The 20,924-nt window shown below is 37.0% G+C and overlaps 1 protein-coding gene across 4 annotated transcripts in view; it reads right to left on the bottom strand.

Moving 5' to 3' along the window:
• Window positions 1-20,924, bottom strand: part of stard8 (StAR related lipid transfer domain containing 8) — a 68,175-nt gene that overhangs the window by 27,718 nt on the left and 19,533 nt on the right. For all 4 annotated transcript variants that reach the window (XM_079608477.1, XM_079608475.1, XM_079608476.1 and 1 more), the window contains one exon: window positions 5,541-5,612. In XM_079608477.1, coding sequence (XP_079464603.1) covers window positions 5,541-5,612 — 72 coding nt within the window. The remainder of the gene's footprint in view (window positions 1-5,540; window positions 5,613-20,924) is intronic.

Genomic DNA, 20,924 nt, shown 5'->3' with positions numbered 1-20,924 from the left:
ACAGCTTTCTTTGCCGTGGAAATCCTCTCTAGCTCATTTCTTCTGTTCAGTCCGCCGAGGTCAGACATCCGCCAGTAAAAACACGGACACACTGAAGAGCCGTTTTTAGTTGAAAATGTAGTAGTAATTCTAATTGAAAGAGACACCATACTGTTTTTTCATGTTTAATACTGTAACGCAGCTTCCTTTCAAACAATCTGTTGTATAAAGTGCTATATAAATAAACTTGACTGGAGTGACGAATTGCAGTGCTCGTGCAAACATCCACATTGCTATGATCAGCTTAAGTGCTGTTTCTCATTGCTGTCATTTTTCACAGCAGCCATATCACCCTGTAGCCCAAGACCGGTTGCCCACTGAAGCTTAGCAGGGCTAAGCCTGGATAGTACCTGGATGGGAGACTCCTGGGAAATCCAGGTTGCTGCTGGTAGAGGTGTTAGTGAGGCCAGCAGGGGGCGCTTACCCTGTGGTCTGTGTGGGTCCTAAAACCCCAGTATAGTGACGGGGATCACTATACTGCCAAAGAGCGCCGTCCTTCGGATGAGACGTTAAACCGAGGTCCTGACTCTCTGTGGTCATTAAAAATCCCACATTAAATGTCCTTAGAGTAGGGGTGTAACCCCGGCATCCTGGCCAAAATATGCCCAATGGCCTCTATCCATCATGGCCTCCAAATCATCCCCATATACTGATTGGCTTCATCACGGTCTCTTCTCCACCAGTAAGCTGGTGTGTTGGGCGTTCTGGCGTACTATGGCTGCCGTCGCATCAACCAAGTGGATGGTGCACATTGGTAGTGGTTGAGGAGATCCCCCCCTTCTATGTAAAGCGCTTTGAGGTCTCAGAAAAAGCGCTAAATAAATGTAACATATTATTATTATTATTTTTTGTTGTTTGTTAATTTTGTTATTGAAAGGAAAGCACATATTAACATTATTATCTAAATGCCGCTCTCAGCAGCGTGGACTGTGTCAGGATGTTCACTGTGAGTATATCAGGGCCTTTACCAACAGCTGTTCAAGGACGTGTGCTTGCGTTCAAACACAGCTGGACAGCATGTAGAGTTATGGTGCTGATACAGGGTCCTCCAAACATGTTTTTTTTTAAGGTTAGGTTTGAGACTTTTTTTTCCAAGTAAATTTAGGGATCACAGCCTCATAATGTGCAGTATGAAAATGGATAATATTAATTAAATGGGCTGTTATTAACATTAAGATGATAATAATATTAAAGATTATATTATCACTAACATTGGTCGATAATTAATATAGTACCATGTAAATATCGTGCATCCCTGCTTTTAACATAACACAGCATTATAAAAGCAGTGACACTCCTGGTGAGAGATGCTGAAAAACAGGATGCAATACAACAGTCTGTATCTAGATGTCTGTACATCGACCTTAGGCAATTTTGATTTGTGACAGGAATGAAATAAGGTTGTGAAGGATAGAAGTACAGTGTGTTCAATGAATTGTACTGTTGTTTATGAAACATCTTTCCAAGGGACTTTCAGCAGATAAAAAACCTCCATGAAAACGGTTTTGAAAGTTATGAATTTTGAAAATGACATGTGATCTAAGACCTTTATACAGCACATGCTATTGCAAAAGTCTATCCCTCACTGCCGCATTTTCAGCTGTATAAAATTAAATATGGCACTACCTTGCAGACAACATTTTAAAGTAAAAACACATCATCTGCACTTAATCTACCTTGGCTTGAACAGATTGCAAAACGGTTTGCTGTGGACATACTGATTTAATATAAAAGTCACTTTTTGTAATGTGTAATTCAAATCTTTCTGCTACAATAAATGTAATGTCTTTGAATTACCTTCATCTGTGGTACTTAATTTGCAAATAATGTTTTAAACTTTTTTTCTCTCAGCATTGGAAAGCATAATTAGGAAGGTGGCACAGAATGTTTTTAGATTTTAAACAAAGGAAAACCAGATCTGGCAGAACCCTGGCTCACTAATGAATAGAGAACCATGATTTCAACAACAAAAAAACTCTCTTCTGTTATTATGGGCTGGTAAAAAAAAAAGTTCTGAGACGTTGGTCGTTATTATTGTTCATAAGCGTAAAGCCTATGAGACATGATCTTTTAAAAAAAATCTGATTTATCTACATTTAGGTGTAGTTTCAGCCCTGCCAGTGAAATCTAAGCAGGCTAATATTTGAACCTGTCTGTGAATTCGTCATTGTTTGGGTCACAGGTACGCCTGCTTCACACAGCAGACAGCATCACCAACAGATTCCTGCAGGTGCTGTATGAATAAAAAGATCAGGATGTAAGGAAACATGTGGTCTTTTGAGACCACATATCACTTAAAATAAAGTGATAAGTGTGAGTTTTTGTTCACAGATTAGAAAATAGCTCACCCAGAAATGAAAATTCTGTTTTCAATTAAAGGTGCAATGTGTATCATTTCTGAGGATCAATTGACAGAAATGCAATATAAGATCCATAACTATGATTCAGTGGTGTATAAAGAGCTTACTTAATGAACTATTATGTTTTTATTACCTTAGAATAAGTCATTTATATTAGGGATGTTAACCGATGACCGTTTGACCGATGGTTGACCGTATCAACGTTAACCGATCAAAGTTTTCGGCAGTCGATAAAAAAAAAAGAAAAAAAAGTGATCTCTAAATTAGTCTATTATAGACAGTGGACTAAACGCTACTACAGTTAGCATCTCATTCCAATATCTTTTTGTGTGAAGTGAACAAATCCCTCTCACTCAATCTTTCATAACTCGCCCGTTTGTACTTCATAAACCAATAAAAACATTCGGCGCGCGCTCACAAGGTTTGCAGAAAGTAAAGGCTAGGCTAACACACTCGAGGTTAGAGCCAGGGCAGACGACAGGAGGAAGCGTGCAGAAAATAGTGGGACCATTTCACCAAACAGAATGACACAGATGTAACGCAAGTTACAACTTGTGATACAGTGCTTAAATATGAAAATACATTACAAATACATTTCAGTGGTAACAGATAAGGTGATGATGATCATCATCTTTCTTTATTATTGTTAGCACTACCTCAAACTAAAGCGGCGTCTCTTCGGTTCGGAGCTGTCATTTTCTGAAATGACACGCTGCAATGTTTCAAATGAGCTTCTAATGCTAGACAAACGCCTTTATTTTCAACGCGATCACCTTGTGCCCAAACCATTTCGAAACTAAGGAGCCATTTGTCCGCCGATTACATACAAGCTCCTCGGCGCCGCGTTTGCGGGACTCGTGTTTCACTCTGTTGGGGATTTTAAAAAAGTGATGTGAGTGGAAGGGCGGCGCCGGCGCCGTGTGTGTGTGTGTGTGTGTGTGTGTGTGAGCGGGAGGCAGAGCGGCTGAGAGATGCGACAGAGTTGTGAAATTGCAGGCGCGGCTCGAAATGGCTGTAATTTCAAATAGCGTAGCATATTTTAAACTAATCGGTTAACCGGTTTCAACCGGCTAATGAGGCTCGGTGGTCGGTCAAGAATTTTTTTAGTTTTCGCCATCCCTAATTTATATCTACATAAGCACGGGCACCCCCTTCTATGAAGCTCGACATATTGTGACGTCATGTTTCTACCGTAGCCGACAGCGAACAAACAGCGCTATGAGAAGCAGCAGAAAAAGACGCAGCAGAATTCCACGAAAATGAATGACCACAGATATTGTATAGAAAAATCACGGGTCAACATCGGTGTGGCTTTTCACCGATGGAAGGGTCTTATGAGGGAAAAAGGCTTTCAAAGCAACGCCGAAGTTGCCTTTTTTCTGCTGGATAGGTAAGGTAACTTATTCCAACTTTAACAATGCAAATGAAAACTGTTGTTTCATAATGTTAGCATTACCTAGAAGCTAGCCATAGACACTGTGATAAGTGACTTTTCCCTTGTCAGTGGTGTAAAATATGTAGTTATATTGTTTCATATAACTTAGTTCTTCTCCCTTGCTGTGTTATGGCTTTGCTATGTGGGGATAAATGTGCTGGTTACGTTCGTGAGACAATCAGCTGATTAGTACTATTGACCGTAAAACACTAACGTTAGCCTACAGCATAACAGCTCATATTAGCCAGCTGAACTTTTACTAATCTTCTCCCTCGCTGTGTTGTGGGTTTGCTATGTGGGGAGAAATGTGCTGGTTACGTCGGCCACCGTAGCTTCTCCTTCGAGTTTGAAAAGGGAGGGATAGGCCGTAAGTGACTATCTGTTTGCAATTCGCAAACCTCACCACTAGATGCCGCTAAAAATCACACACTGCACCTTTAACTCATGGCATTCTAAACCTATATTACTTTCCACTGTGGAAGATATATATATATATATATATATAATGGCCTTCTCCATATGATGGGTTGGGTGCCAGACTCAAAAATGTAGGCCTTCAGGTTTTGAAATCAATGACTCTTGATCACAGAACACTAGCAAATTTGTTCTGTTTAGTTTTTAATTTTGACTTATACGATAAGCTGATAATAATTCATGTTACGGGTGATAGCTGATAAATGGCCACCATTAAAAACCTATTAAAACACTATTTTGTCAACAAAAAAAAATGAAACCAAAACTTAAAACCAAAATCAAGATTTGAATGCTAAAATTAAATTTAGGCATCACATCATAATGTAAAGTATGGAAAAATTTGTTTAGAGATTTGCTTAAGATTACATTTACTGTGTTTGTTGATAAATTATTATTTTAAAGGGTTCATTTTAAGTGAGGGTTAGATGATGGCAAAGATCATCTACCGGTATATTGTACATCCCTAGTTCTGTTCGTCGCACAGTTATTATGCTTCAGAAGACTTGGAATATAGACATATGAATCACTTTCCAAAATACTTTTATAAAGCTTTTTTTTTTTTTTTTGTCATTGTGAAACTTGACAGCACCTGTCCTCATTTCACTTTCATTATAAGGAAAATATGTGACCAGGATATGTTCAACAGAAGTAAGTCAGAGGGCTTGGAATGACATGAGGGTGAGTAAATGATGACAGAATGTTCATTTTTGGGTGAACCATGCCAATTATTTTATATTAAATTGAATTTCTCTTAAAATGGTTCCAGTCTCTGTGAACCGAGTATGCATGAGCTTTCAGATTTGTTTAACTCCAGTGTGCGTGAAATGGCACAAATCATATTCTGGAGGAAGTAGACCAGCAGGACTAAAACAAGCCCTGAACATCTGCAGTACCTCTGATTGTTTCTAAAGAGCAGTGCTCTGGACCGCTCATTGGTTCAGCATGACTTTACACTCACAACCCAAAAGTGATCTGAACCAAAAGCCATCTGGTCTCACATGCATTTCCCCAATCACTAATCCTGAAACACAATAACACCGAAGCTTCCTGTAGTGGAGCGCTTCCATTCGCATCTCTGCACCTTTCTAAAGAACAAAATATGGAGGGAAACCAGATGAAAAGAAAATCGGACAATAACACTGATTCACAAAAAGGTACAGAGGTAAGGGGTGAATAAAAGAGACAGACATGGAGGGGTTGAGTGGACTTTTGTGGGATGAGTTCTGGATTACCTTCATAGAGCTGAGCATACTGAGGAAATCCTGCCGCTCGGAGCCACTCACAGGCCTCCTTCGCCTCCAGCTCTGAGAGAGAGAGAGAGAGACAAAGATCAATTAATCAAATCAATAATGATTAATATCATGAGAGAATTAAACTAATATATTATCTTATGACTTGATTAGAATGAGACATCCAGAATACATCAGACCTGATTGACTACTCATTTCACCGTGAATAAGAGCGGTTTAAAGTTATTTAGATAATCTGCGGTCACATTATTAGGTCTGTCTGTGGGAAAAAACTTTCAGCATGGCAATGAGAGCGTATTTATCTGGTTTTCCATGACACCGAACGATCCAACAAACAACAAATGCAAAAAACTAAATGTATTTAGATTAAATAATAGTCCTGAGCTAGAATATTACTTATATTTGTTAGTATATTCTACTTTAACTGTTATCATGGAGACATTGTTCTTCATTCAGCTGTCACCAGTCATCAGGGGAACGTGGCACCCGTGATGGACAGTGCCTTCAGATTGCTATGAAATGCCAGAGATCACCATGGAAACTGGTGAGGTGATAGAGTCGTCGGTCAACCAACTCAAGAACAGCCCAGATGCAAGTACAACCTGAGGCTATATTCAAGAATATACGTTTTGTCTCTTAGAAATGCACATTTGACAGTGGCTTGAGTTGGGATGCAGATGTAAATTTATGATCATTAACAAAAATAGTAACATCTGTAAAAATTATAACAACGCAATTTTGATAGGGTAAAATAGAAATATTCTAAATGTTTGAGTTAGGACTCTACTTTTATTAAAATGAACCACTGGTCGTTCACAGTATTATACATTTAAATCATGATAACCATAGATAAAACCACATATAGTTCCTCACTACCATGGTAAAATGTAACTAAATGGTTTTTATTGTATTTGTTACGAAAAACAGTAGCCTACATATATTTAGTATATACAAATGCTAACTTTAAAAATAATACTGTAATTATATTCCATTAGTAGTACATTAAATTTAAAGGTGTATAGCGCAAGATTCTGAGTTTTTGCAGAACTATGCCACCTCTGGCGGCAAGCGAAACTGCAGCCAGAGATGTGCACGCACTAGACAAAAGTTTTCTTTTTTTTATCTTACGTGGAGTTTGCGTTGGTGTTTGAAATGAACTACAAGCAGGTCTCTTACAATCCATCTTCTACGGAGAATGCCGGCGAATACACAAACCTGCCAGACACAGCTATGTGAGCGTGCCGTGAACGCGCATGACGTCACGCCCAGTCTAAAATTCCGGCCCGAATCCCTCTTATTTATTTTACTTTACAGGATTATAGAGACAATCTCAGTGATCAGAGAAGGGCTCATTCAGCCCATCAGGCAATTGTTTAAGCATGTATGGGTTAGAAAACGGGTATTTTTAACATGAAAAGTTGCTTAATGCACCTTTAAGGTAAATGATGGTGATTTATAGAAAAGGCTTCTAACTGGATTGGTCATGGCACAATGTTTCTTGTGTTTTTTTAGAGCTGTTGAAAATGCCAGCACAGTTTCATCTAGTTTAAATCACAGAGAATTCTTGTTCTTCTACTTGTTCTTCGCTGAATTCGACACTTGGATCTCACAGCTCGGCTTAGTGGTTACGTGATCGAGATGAGCTGATAAATGATCCATGGCAGAGTTCAAAGTAATGCTGTTTCATTTCGCTTTTGCAGATAAACATTATATCAAACATTTACTTTTGTTATTTTATCAAAAAATATTATATTGCGAAAATTATCTTATCGTTTTGTCACCCAACCGTACTTTGAATAAATTTTAAATTATTTGAACATTTTTGATAACATTACAATTTTATAAATCTCATAACCAATTTCAATATCACTAAAACAACTATTACAAGCAATATGATAAAAAAAAAAAACTTTAATAGAACAAAGACACAAATGAAGTAGACTTATCTGAAAAACTTCAAGCACTATAGGTCTAAAATGACACTATAGGAATACTACATAAATTATTTAAAGTAATCAAATGTATAAAAAAAACACTGCACAGTCGGTGTAAATTAAACACATCCTTATTAAAGTTACAAAAGTAATTCAATCAAGAGCAATGAGATTGTTTGATTAACATTATTGACACAGAAGGCAGCAGGTGTATTAGACCAAATGCACAGATCTAATATACTGACAAATGTCTACTGTGTATCGTATCCTGGTTTATCACCCATCCTTAGTTGCATGGTCCACAGAAACATTTGAGTTACTGAAAGCTAAATACAAATTATATCATAACAATCAAACAAGATAGCCTATGTCCACCTCAATGTTTTCATTTCAAATGCAAGATGTCATTATGAAAACCAAATAAGTTGAGTAATTGCAAATCATCATATACCATCTGGATCATAGTTTCCCAGCTTTTATTGTCTTATGTACCCCAAAACCAAACCAGAAATGTGTTTCTATTAAATTGTGTTATTTTGGATATCATTCAGAATTATTATTAATATTAAGCTGCTTGATATTGCAAAAATGGCAGTTGTTATATTATTCTTATTATAATCATAAACACACTTTGTAGTGTGAATAGGATTAATTTACTGCATATAGCAGCTAATGAATCTGAAGTCTTGCACACTCACAGAAAATTACTGTTTACTTGCATTAAGATCCTGGTAATTGACTGACTTGACAGCAAGACCTCAAGGAAACAAGACAAACGGAAGTTATTGGCCAAAAAAACAAAATTCCCGACATAAATGTTTCTTATCTGCCCTCTATCTGGACACAATCTAACAAATCTAAGAATCAATGAAACTGATCCCATTATCAAACAAGTCATCTCAATAAAAACACAATTTAAACCTGAGTGAGAGAGTGAGAGAGAGAGTGAGAGAGAGAGATTCCCATTGATTTGGATTTCAAACATGTTATTACACAATAATCATAGTTTCATCAAATCCATATTCTGGTATGCCATTCGCGCACATTTCACACTCCATTGGGATTATTTGTTTATTCCAGTAGTGCTCTCTATCGTTAGAGAGCCACAAGAGAAATTACACGCTTCATGTTTACAGGGGCCATCGAGAGCTCTTTGATTGTGTTGGTGCTAGATAGACAGAACAAATCAGTTTACATAGCACTAGTAAACATTCACCTTATGTCAGTAGTTAGCCTAAGTAGGGGTTGAACAGACTGTTCGACTTTGATGATCTGCCATGGCGCTTTAAGCTTGATGTCGACGAGTCGCTGATCATTCATGGCATATACAGGGCGCAACAGGATAAAAATCTTTAAAGTCCACTTTTACACTCCGTTTTAGTTCAAATGACAAATAAATGCATACTCGGAGAGCGCTCCACAAGATATGTTTGATGAAGAGAGAAGCTGCCAGGTGCAATTCACACGCAAACGCACTAATGCATTCATATAAATACAATCTTTACTGTGCTACTTTATCTATATCTGATTTAGAACGAGCAGAAATCTGTGAGAAATATAACGACCCAAAGACAAAAGAACTGATAAAAATAACCTGTTATGTAGAAGTGCGGTGTTGTAAGCCCGTCTATATGTCCAATGGCAGTTTCCAATAGAACGGGTGTAGGTTTCTGCGCGTTACTGTCTTTTCTGCGTGACAAAGTAATTTAATTCCAATTAAACTTATCTTACTCCATTTTATCACGACCTCGAAATTAGGTTAGAAATGAATTGGTTATTGGTCATTTATATAATAGTTTAGCAGCACATTTGATTATTCTTTCGCCTTCTGTTTAACATGGGTCTCACGATCACAAACTCGCCAGCTTCAGTCACTAAACAGAGGTAATTGGCTATATACCCGAGATGGTCACATTCACGCTTACACAATCAAAGATACTTTTGTATAGCCTTCCTTGGTTTGTTAACTTGAATTTAAAGTAACGTTTTCTTCAGGAAGAGGTATGGCCAACTACTAAAGATATAAGTCGACCAACAATACTTCTCTTAAAATAGTTTTGGATTGGCCATGACATTGTTTCCCACGTACACTTTTCTAAAGTAACATTAAATTAAAACCGAGGTAATTTACCAGAATTTAGTTTGGTCAAGCAGAATTTTGCTGCCCTAAACAGAAATGCCATTCTTGTCTTTACACTTGAATTAGTGCCAAATATTAGTTGTCACTAATTGGATGCAGATTTTGCGGTAACATACGAATCCGTTTAATCTACTTGGGAAAACAATTTCAGAGTAAGTCAGGTAAATGTATTATGCCAGTTACATAATCAGTTCAAAGATAATAAATGCAAAAAAACAAATGCTCTGGAATAAAGAGAAAAGATGCGAACCTGACATTAAAAAATACATGATGCTGAGCATCTTGCACACACTCTCAACACCACAGGCTAATTTGTAGAATTAGTAGAGGGCGCTAGATCCGCATGTTTTCAACCCGCCCGTAGAGGGTGCGATCTCACTTACAGAATGTACTGTACAAATAGTGTCAGCCATCTTTTATTTGGAAGCTAAGCTAACAGGCTCTTATTCTGTGGAGAAAGCTGAGTAGTAGGGGGGTTACCATCCTCTTTTTCCCGGACATGTCCGGCCGTCGAGATCGTACAAAATGTCCGGGATTCGGCTTTTGCTTTCTGCAGTCGCCATTCCTTGTTTGTTTACATGCACACCTTTTGTTTCAATCTAACTGAATTCATTCCGATTGGTGAATCTGAATGTAGTGTTTACATGAACGCTAAACAAGTGATCGGTTAATGCGCGTTTTAACATTGCTAAGAAAATTCCCGCTCCATCGTGAGAGATACGAGACCGGTGTGTCTCACAGGTGCCGCTCATCAGTAATCGCGCCACCGGCCTCGCGTCGTTCTCCCGTGGCCGTCAGTATCGTCCTGCTCGCCACAGTAAACATAATGAATGGCGACTGAATGCAAAAGCCCAATCCCGGACATTTTTGGCTGTGATCTCACTAGTAGCCTAGCCTTGTTGTTTAACTGCACTCTTACCGGTAGGCGTGGCTTGGGAGTGGCCTCGTAGGGCAGCGAAGCAAGTGCATTCTGGGAGTTGTTGTCTTTCATCCACATGAGCCACAAATACATTTTCTGGCTTTTCTCCGTCTAGAAGGCTCCAAATTCAAAAATAATTTCACATTTCTACTACATAAAGGACCCATTTTAAATACAAATGTATCTTTCCAGAGGTGAAGTATCCCTTTAAGTATACCCACTTACCCAGACCTTATTTCATATGGAAACATTTGTTAACAATGGGAATTTACATTTAGAGGTTACACCTTTTGAGGGCAGGATGTCATTTGCATTAAAAATACCCACCCTCCTCTGTAAGCAAGATATTTCTATTACCTTTTACTTTACTTCTGTGGAGACGAGACCTTTGTACCAGTCACACTGAGACATTTTAAATGATAGCAAACATGTATAATACTGTATGATAATTGTTCACATTAAACCATATGAGAGAGAGAAGAAATGGGGGAAGAGCGGGTCAAGGAAATAGATGTAGATTAGGATGATACTGAGGTGAGACTCGCGTCTCGAATGGTGATGCTACTTTCACAAGAGAGTTCAAAATTATAAATTAAAAAAATTCCTAGAGAGTTGCCATCTCTTCTAGTTTTCCAGTCTTCCAGTTTAATATGCCATAGCTGTGCATAAGGCAACCCGCGTTCAAGGTTCAGGCTTATTTGTTCATCAATGACGTCATCAGCGACTAGTTTACATCAACTCGACTTTCATCACATAGGCTAAATGGCGACTTTAAAAAAATCTGACATTTTTCTTCCCCCACCAGGAAGTATTGAGGTAGGCTACAGTTTGAGAAACAGTTAGGCTATCTTATAGGGACGGAGTGAAGGAGGGTTTTTTTTTTCTATTGAATATAGGGATTTGGAATCGGGTGGCATAGAATCAGGATTTATTTTGCAAAAACAAATCATCCCAATGGAATGTCAAATATACTGGAATGGCATTTCAGAATATGAATTTGATAAAACCATGATTAACCTGTGATTGTGTTCACTGAATGCCAAAAACATTTTCTTTTTGTGCAGCATAAATAACAATAAGATTTCATAAGCAGGTCACATTAGAACAAACATTCTGAGCATGAACCATTGTCATTTGGGAAGCTAGCCAATCAGATCCAAATGTAAACTGACTAGCCAATGACCTTGCAGCATGAAGAAATGAAGAAAGGAGTAGGGAACCAACATTTTTCAACGAAATAACCATCAATCAAAACAGCCGCTGTGGCATGAACTTGACGTTATGCCTATAAACATGATTCCAAAACAATCGTAGGCTGCTCGCAAATGTTGTCAGTAATAGTCTTTGTATTCATAAGCATATATGGCTGTCAGGGTGAGTTGGGCTCTGAAATTCTGGCCTATTTATAAAGGCAGGCACAGTCTGCTGAAAGCCCTTCAGGATAATCTCTGGCACACTGAAGCAAAATTGTGTTCAAATGAACAGATGAGGATTTGACGACACTCGAAAACAAATTAGCCTATGTTTAGTTACAGGCTTCAGAAATCATTTAGCTACATTTCATTTGAGTGTTAATTTATTATATAATATGCAATCCTTCCTATATACAAAACAAGACATACACAAAAGGTATTCAGCAGTGAACACACACATACACAACATTTTTATTATACAGTATATTTTATATGCGAAAATAGAAAAATACCAAAGTCTATTAAATTCTGAAAATATAAATTTAAACTACAACAAAATTACAAAGAAATGAAGGTGAAAAGTGAAAAGTAAAACAATGCTTATTCCCCCTAAAGCCGCTGATGCCAAATTATGATGCATGCCAGAAGAACTCAGAAATGCCAGATCTGAAAATGTGTGTAAATATGCATGTGCATATAACACAAATGGTCACGTACACACACTCTTCATTCCTATGATCAGATCTGCTTTGTCTGTTTCCTGCCTCCATACACTGCCCCTTCAGCATTCCTGAACTCCCGACTCCCAGCAGTGCTCCGGGTTTTCTCGTGCATACGCCCACATTTCTACTGCCTCTAGATCACACACTTGAAGTCATTAAACATTGTCTGACAATCCATTTAAACACTGCTTTCCATCTACAAATATGATATTTGGCAAGAGTAGGATTACAACAGTAGATTTTACTAAGATTTTCATAGCATGATAAAATCTCAGAAAATATCAGTTTCATGGTATAGTATTTTTAAGAATTGATTTGATATTGATTCATTTGGAAATATTTCAGGAATATATTTTGTTAAAATAAAATTAATATATTTTTTGAAATCTGAGACATTGTTTCTTATCAAAAGCAACTAAGTACAAAGCTTATTGCAAATATTGGATAGGAGGCAAGCTAAATGATGTTTAGTGAATCTTCATTTATGAATCAACTGAAAATATAATTGAATTAAAAGATCAATCTTAGGATTTAAGAATTTATATAAAGACTATATTAAAGTAATGCGTTCAAATTAAGATTTTAAATGTTTTGGAGAATCTTTTTTTTGCGGCGTGGGATGTAGATTGGTGGTATCAGCCTCACATTTCTCTGATATTTTCTCCGCTGCAGTGCATGCATATGTATGGCTGTACACAGGTCGACGAGTCTGACAGACGTTCAAGAAGGAAATTATGTGTACGTACACTTGACATTCTACATCCGTATGGAATTTTTTCACAGTAATTTTCATACTGTGAATAATAAGTAAATAGCCTACACACTTTGTGACTGTCAATTCTCATACCATAAAAACCCTATAGGCAAGAATTTGAAATTCATCATCATGACATACATTTTTCTCCATGTCAATCATCAATAAAAGTTACTTACAACAGTTAATATTACTGATAACAGTATGTTCAGGAATCATTGATGTTGTAATAAGTAATTCACATTGATAAGAAGGTCCAGACAGGCATAAAACATGGACATTGCTGTAACTGCTTCTCTTCTCAGGAAAGGTGGAAACCCCCTAAGTAAAATGTTTCTTTTTCCCTCTCCTCCTCCACTACCCCTCCCTCTCTTTTCCTTTTCCCACCCACTCTTTCTTTGTTCAATAAACAGGAAGTCTAAAGAGTTACGGTATTAAAATGAGGGGATAATGGGTGAGTGCTGTGGGTTAACATGATGATGATGATGATGATTGACAATTATGTTTAACCTTCCTTTTGTTATAGAATAATCTCCTACAGGATAAAAATATATGTTTATTTTGTGCTGTTCTTCCATGCATGGACACATTTTAGAAAGCTCAAAGGGACAGCAGAGATGCAGATGGCAGAGATAGTCCATCATCAATGTACTTAAAAAAAAGTGGACCTCCGTTTGTGAGGCCGATTTTATAACATGGTCATCGGTTTCCACTGCTGGTGCAAAATTCATGGATGAAGATTGTGAATTTTTCGCCGGTTTCTATTCCAGTAATTTCTAAATATAAACAATTCACCACCTCACCACTGACCTTTTCTATGATAATACCCTTGACTTCTAGTGATATCAATAATAAAAAGGGCCTGATGGTTCCCTATCTGTCAATCACGTCCACTGACAATCACGTCTGAGTTTTGGAAAAACGGCCAATGGAATTGCTGAGTGAAATTTGCATACCAAGCCACTCCCTTGTACATATAAGATGGCGGCACGCATCCACTCATTAGATTTTTGCTTCAGACCCGAGAAACCATGGTCTGACCCGAGATCTGAGCGGGTACGGGCCCAAAACATCAACGAGTGCCTCGGACACGGGTCTATTAGTGACCTCGGATCTCGGGTCATTTTTTTTTTAAATTGCCTTTTCCAAATGGACCCGAGAAGACCTGAATTATTTTAAAATATGCTGGGCATTTAACAAAATTGTATTATTTAAAACAATTCTATGACAACGTTATTATCTTACTTTTTCTAAGTTCTCTCTGAATTTGCGGGTCTATGTGCAATGGACTCTACACACGGTTGCTTCTGCATTTAGACTCAGTTGCTCACATTTTTGCCTAGCGGTCAAGTGTCTACTAATGTTATCATGTATAATATTAGTAACATATAGTAGCTTCCAAATCAGTCAGCAGCACACTGGGGGTTTTCCTGACTGACTGCAGGGCTGCAGGCTGTGGACACTTCAATGGCGTTTACGTTCGGTTCCAGTCGGGTTAGAAAATAAATGCCGTCGGGTTGGGTAGGACTCGAGTCTGTCTTGGGTTGGGTTTTTCTTTAAATATATTTTATTTATGCACGTCAGATACAGGCAAGAAGTGATTTGGTCGGGTACAGATTTTAGGACCCAAGAAGACCTCAACTCCACATACACCAAAGCTCCTGCAGCTGTCTTCAGGGCAGCAGCTTCACTGAGATCTTATTATACATTACTGCTGCATCCTCATTATCAGTGTAAATGAGAAACTAGGATATCCCAGATGATTCTGTTCTCTGCTCGCAGATCAGCATACACTGTCAAACCATGTGAATTGCTTGATGTTTTATAAAAAAAGGATGTTATGATAAACTTTCCTCCCTACATTTTTCTGTAAAAAGTATACTAAGTAACTTCTGATAAATATTTAAACAACCAAACGCTCAACTTCTTGCCAAAAATGGTTTTGAGTTGTGAGACACTGACTGTGCTACATCCATAACATCTATATACAGCCCAAAGACATGTCTGCAACAGCTCTGAGCTAAATAAAGCTCTTGTGAGAGTAATGATAGAGGGAGTATTCTGTGTGTATCAGCATTCCTCTCACAGCTGTTTCAAGAACATGCTTTGAGGTTTTACAGCATTCATAAGTGTCTCTGTGTGTTGTTGATATGAGACCTGTATACCACAGAGCTCTATAATCGGTCACTTGCCCATCTTGACATGGCTAGTTCTACATAGAACTATTTGAGCGCCGTGAACATCAGGAATCTTTGTATTAAAAATTGCACTCCGAATCATAAAAACAAGTGTGATATCAGAAAGTCTGACTCTACACCATCATGTAAACTTTCGACGATGTCCACAGTTTTTAGTGGTATTGATGTTCAAGCGACTCCTGGGGTTTTATAAATGAAATAGCAATCGACTGCAATCATATTGCAATTTTGGTCCCAAACGCATCAATGAGCTCCCAATGTATGAATGTAGACATCAATGCAGGAGGAATTCAACAATGTTTTGATAGCATTTTTAAAGAAAATTGTACTCCATCTTTACTCCAATCTGTACTACCATCTTAGCCGGTAATTGATTTGACACATGGATGCTGCACAATCTCTTGTTATATGCCATCCATCTTTCTCCATTACTGAAGTTCTAAAATGTTTTAAAATGATCACTTGTGTGCTTAAGTAATTATGTTGACAGCCTCTGTAACCATTTGCAACCGTCTTTTTTTAGACCTGCAAAGAAACCAGCAGAAAGGATTTTTTCAGATCCTCATATTTTTCATACTCATATTTGCATCACTTTGGTTCTTTCATTGTATGGAAATTTAGTGAAAATACAGTATGTGCATAATACACACAAAGTTCAAACGTTTGAGGTCAGTAAAAACAATGTTTTGAAGAAATTAATTATTTATTCAGCAAGGCTACATTTAATTGATCAAAAGTGACAGCAAAGATAAATCAATTTTGAATAAATTATGTTTGTTTTAACTTTTTAGTCATCAAAGAAAAAATGGTTTCCACAAAAAACACCAAGCACCACAACAGCGTTCAACAATAGTAAGAAATGTTTCCTTACCACCAAATCAGAATCTTATGTTTTCTGAAGGATCATGTGCCACTCAAGACTGGAGTAATGATGATGAAAATTCAGATTTGCATCACAGAAATAAATTCAAAATAGTCAGGACATGCTGTATAAAGTACATGGTTATTTTATTAGGCACCTTACAGAGGACATTCATCAAACACGGACTATTCTGCCTCTGAAAGATCCACATTTTGTTAAATTAGAGTTCACTCACTGAGGTAAAAAAATAAATTCTGAGAAAAATTAGATTGAAAACACACCTTTGATGTAATTAGACTGACTATAGCTTGCACTTCATTCACAAAACTCAGCACTATTTGGGTGGTGCAATTAAAGTCACCATAAAATCAAAATGGAATAATGTTTTTTTATAATGAAATATTGACATATTTATTATAAATTATTTATCCACGCACATCATTTGTAGTGACATCTCTTTGATAATGTGTTTTTTGACACAAGAGCAGAACAACCTGTAAGATCACAGCAATAGCAAACCACAAAGATCCAATCAATTCCTGATGGACAAAATCAAGTTCCGTTCTCTTTTTTCTTTTCAAGAAGCCGTTTCACTCAGATATCACAATAGGGAAGAAAAGACTAATCACAATGTCGTTTTATATCAACTTTATAGTCTATTACCATGCCCACAGAAAGCAGGTGTGCAATGTACTTTTATTCAAAAGATATATGTGTACATTTTCTACTGAACAAGACAGCATCAAAGCTGAAGAAATATAACCTGGCATGTATCCTGAGATTTCTGACTACACTCTCAGCATTTTAAAGAGATGTTTGAGGTTTGAACAATTGCTTTCAACAAAGATTTTGTGGGCGTGTTTGCTTTACCTGATTTGCATAAATCCTTTAGGGAGTCAGCCAGGCACTATAAACGTTATCAGTGGCTGCAATTCAGTGTTGTAAATTTCCCACAACACAACACTCACTGTCAAAGAACCTTGTCAAAAGTAATCATCATTCAATTTCTTTTTACTATTTTTTTTACCTACTTTGCTAAATCCCTCTCTCTACCAGCATAGAGAGCCTAAGTCCCTCCCCTTCCGGTGGACCACCATGGGATCTTATTTCGGAAAAATATTGTATGGTAGTCAATGACGAGAGACAACAAATATTTTGATCTCGTTTGAATTGTGCCCTGAATTACACATTTGATGTTTGTCAATTTAAAAGATACATTTTAAAGTCAAGAAAGTCGCAGTTTGATGTAAAACTGTTGAGGTATAAGACTGTGAAAATACGTAATTAATTACAAAGACTACAAACCCAAAAGGGGCACGTGTGACATCATACCTTTTCTCTCAATGAATGAAGCTAACTTTTCTGAAGCTAACGTCTGTCATTTTAGTCTTACGTTATAATCGTAACGTTACGCCGTGATGCCTGAGTGTTTTGTACCAGAATGCACACATACGAGCAACGTTGGTGACGTACATAGTGCGAGACAAGAGATGTAGTTCATTGAGCGATTTTCACATAAAACTAAATGTTACTCTTCTGTTTTATGACAAACTGCGACTTTCTTGACTTTCATAATTATCTTTTAAATTGACAAACATCATATGTGTAATTCAGGGCACAGTTCAGACGGAATAAAAAGATAAGTTGTCTCTCGCCATTGACTACCATACATATTTTTTCCGAAATAAGGTCCCATGAGCCGGAAGCGGAGGGGAGGGACTTAGGCTCTCTATTGTAGAATATAAGCATACTCTACATGACCTGCAGCTTTTTAGTCCAACATGCTACATACAAACCAGTTAAAAAGTTTACAAATGCAGACACAGAATTTGTCCAGCTATTTTAAAACCTTGTTTTAAAAGCGATGGAAATCTGGATTAGTGCAAAATAACTTCAATAACTAACAATTGAAATGTGAACAGCATGATTAATAAGATACCCGCTCACTCACTCTGCTCAGCCCTAAACCACACACAGAGCGGCCCTGAGCGGGTGAGAGAGCAGAAGGAAAGTACTTCATCTCATTTTGAATGCACTTTAGTTTAGACGCCTGTTGTTGGCATCACATATGTGTGGTATCTGTTTGTGTGTGTGTGATGGGGGGAGTGACCTTTGGTAAATTGAATGTAGTGTGAACCTGCTGTTTGCAGGGAGTGTGTGTGTGTGTGTGTGTGTGTGTGTGTGTGTGTGTGTGTGTGTGTGTGTGTGTGTGTGTGTGTGTGTGTGTGTGTGTGTGTGTGTGTTACAGTAAGAGAACCAATGAGAGCGATGGAAGCATTTATCTATAGGAGTTTGCACCCCTATGGCAATAGCATCATTGCTTGTATGTGAGAATAATTATAAATATTAAAAAAAAATCGTATTAAAATAAAAATGCATTTTTATGCAATATTATTGGTAGTGTTGTATGATTGCAATATAGTCTATTTAAGACTCAGACTGTACACAAACACTAAAGCATGCCTCAAGCAACATGATCATGAGTTCAATTCCCAGGGAATGCACAAACGTACAAAATCTATATCATCTGATGATCTAATAAAAAGGTTTTTAACACTTTATAATAAAGTTTAATTTGTTAACATTAGTTAAAGCTAAAATTAAATAATGCATTACACTTTTACAGAATGTATTAATTTTGATAGGCCTATATTATATTATATATTCATGTCGAGATGACAGACTAAGAACCTTAAAAAAAAATGCCACATCAATATGGGAGTTTTTTTTTGGATTGCTTAAAAAAAAAGATGGGCTATTAGACACTATTGATTGGCACTTCCTGCAATCTGGGGTAAGTAAATAAAATTAATTTACACTTATGGTAACAAACTCTCTCTCTGCATCCTGTAATTTGAGTGTGATTCATTCATTCATTCATTTAATTTATAAAGCACGTTTAAACACAACCGTAGGTTGACCAAAGTGCCGTACATAAAGTTAAAATAACGTAAACAAAATAAACAAGATATAAAAGTTTACAAAAACTCATTGACCAAATAAGAGAAAACACAAAATTAAGTTTAAGATTAATTTGACAGATACTTAAAAAAATTCGACATATATTGTAAGATATAGGCTATGCAGTTATTGTAAATTATTTTGACCATGATAATCATGTACTGCAAATCTGACAGCCCAATATAAAATATACTTAAAATATAAAATATACTAGTATATAAAATATACTAAAAATAAAACTTTACATAATGTTAATCTGCCATTGCTAAAATGCGATTGTTGCCACAATCCTAACTTTTTCTTTCTTAATCTGCATCAACAACATCCAGTTGTTTCTCTCTTTCCCCGCCATTGACGAAAATTTTCAGCTTTTTAACGTGTTTTCACTGTTAGAATTGTGACAAATGTTGCTCAGTGACGTAAAAGTCGCATGAATTTAGATATGACTGTTCAGACTGCGGTTGCACTGAAAAACATCTGGCCTGTATCGGATTTCGTACCACATACAGTGCTTAGCATGAGTGAACACACCCATGCTAAAGTAGTCACAAAAAAAGAGGGAAAAAAATGATGATCTTATGGAAAGTACCCCATGCCAATCTCTAGGTATGGTGAAGGGTATGTGATGATGTGGGGCTATTTTAATTCAAAAGGCCAAGGGGACTTTATCAGGATTCATAGTATCCTGGATCCATGAAATAACTGGCCTTTAAAAATAAAAATCTGCCTCCCTCTATGGAAATTTAACATAGGGGTGTACTGACCTATGCACCCTGTATTTAAGGAAGAACATTTATTTATTCACAATACAGTATTCATTCAAAGAAAATTGGTGTCCTTAAAGGTTGGAGGTTTCCTGTTTTTGTTAAGGCATTAAGATCAATTTCCAAAAGATTATTTTTTTTCCTCTTTTTAGTCAACTTTAGCATGGGTGTGTTCACTTATGGAAGTGGCATAAATCGGAACTGAAAAGATCAGATTCCATGTGGTTTGTGCAGTTCACACTGTCATGACAAAAACAGATTTTGAGTCACATATAAGCAAAAAAAGAATAAAAAAATCGGATTTGGGCCACATTTGCTTGCATTCTATCTCTTCTGTATTCCTGGAGTGGTTTTGGTTGAAATCAAAAAGCATTCAGGTCAGTGCTTTCAAGTGGACCTATTATGCAAAATTCACTTTTATATTGTTTTTGAACATAATTATGTGTCCAAAGTGCGTGTACACAACACAAGCCTGTTGTGGTAAAAATTCATTCACTCCGTTTGTTATTTTCCCCATAAATCTGAAACAGTGTCTCAAAATGAGCCGTTCAGGAATGCACTCTTCACATTGGAACTGCTGATGGACTCTGCCCTATAAGCTTAGCTCCTCCCACGAGTGTGCTGTGCAGTCCGCCATGTTTATCTCCTCGCCAGAGCATTTAACAGCAGCATTCAAGTAAAACATGTATTCATTAAAGTTACTCAAGTTATTTAATCAAGAGCAGTGAGTGATTTTCTTTTTTTCTTTTTTTGTTTGACTCATATTAATAGCATATAGGCACTGTATAATGCTGTTGTCACTTTAATACACTGATCTAATATACACATGCAATTTCTTTCCCTGCTGTTTACATTCACAGACATAACCGACTGTGTTTATGTCAACTTTGTGAAAACCATATATCAGAAGTTTAAACTG

The sequence above is a fragment of the Phoxinus phoxinus genome (genome assembly GCF_949152265.1).
Source record: "Phoxinus phoxinus genome assembly, chromosome: 3".
NCBI classification, from domain to species: Eukaryota; Metazoa; Chordata; class Actinopteri; order Cypriniformes; family Leuciscidae; genus Phoxinus; species Phoxinus phoxinus.
This window is presented reverse-complemented; position numbering and strand designations above follow the sequence as displayed.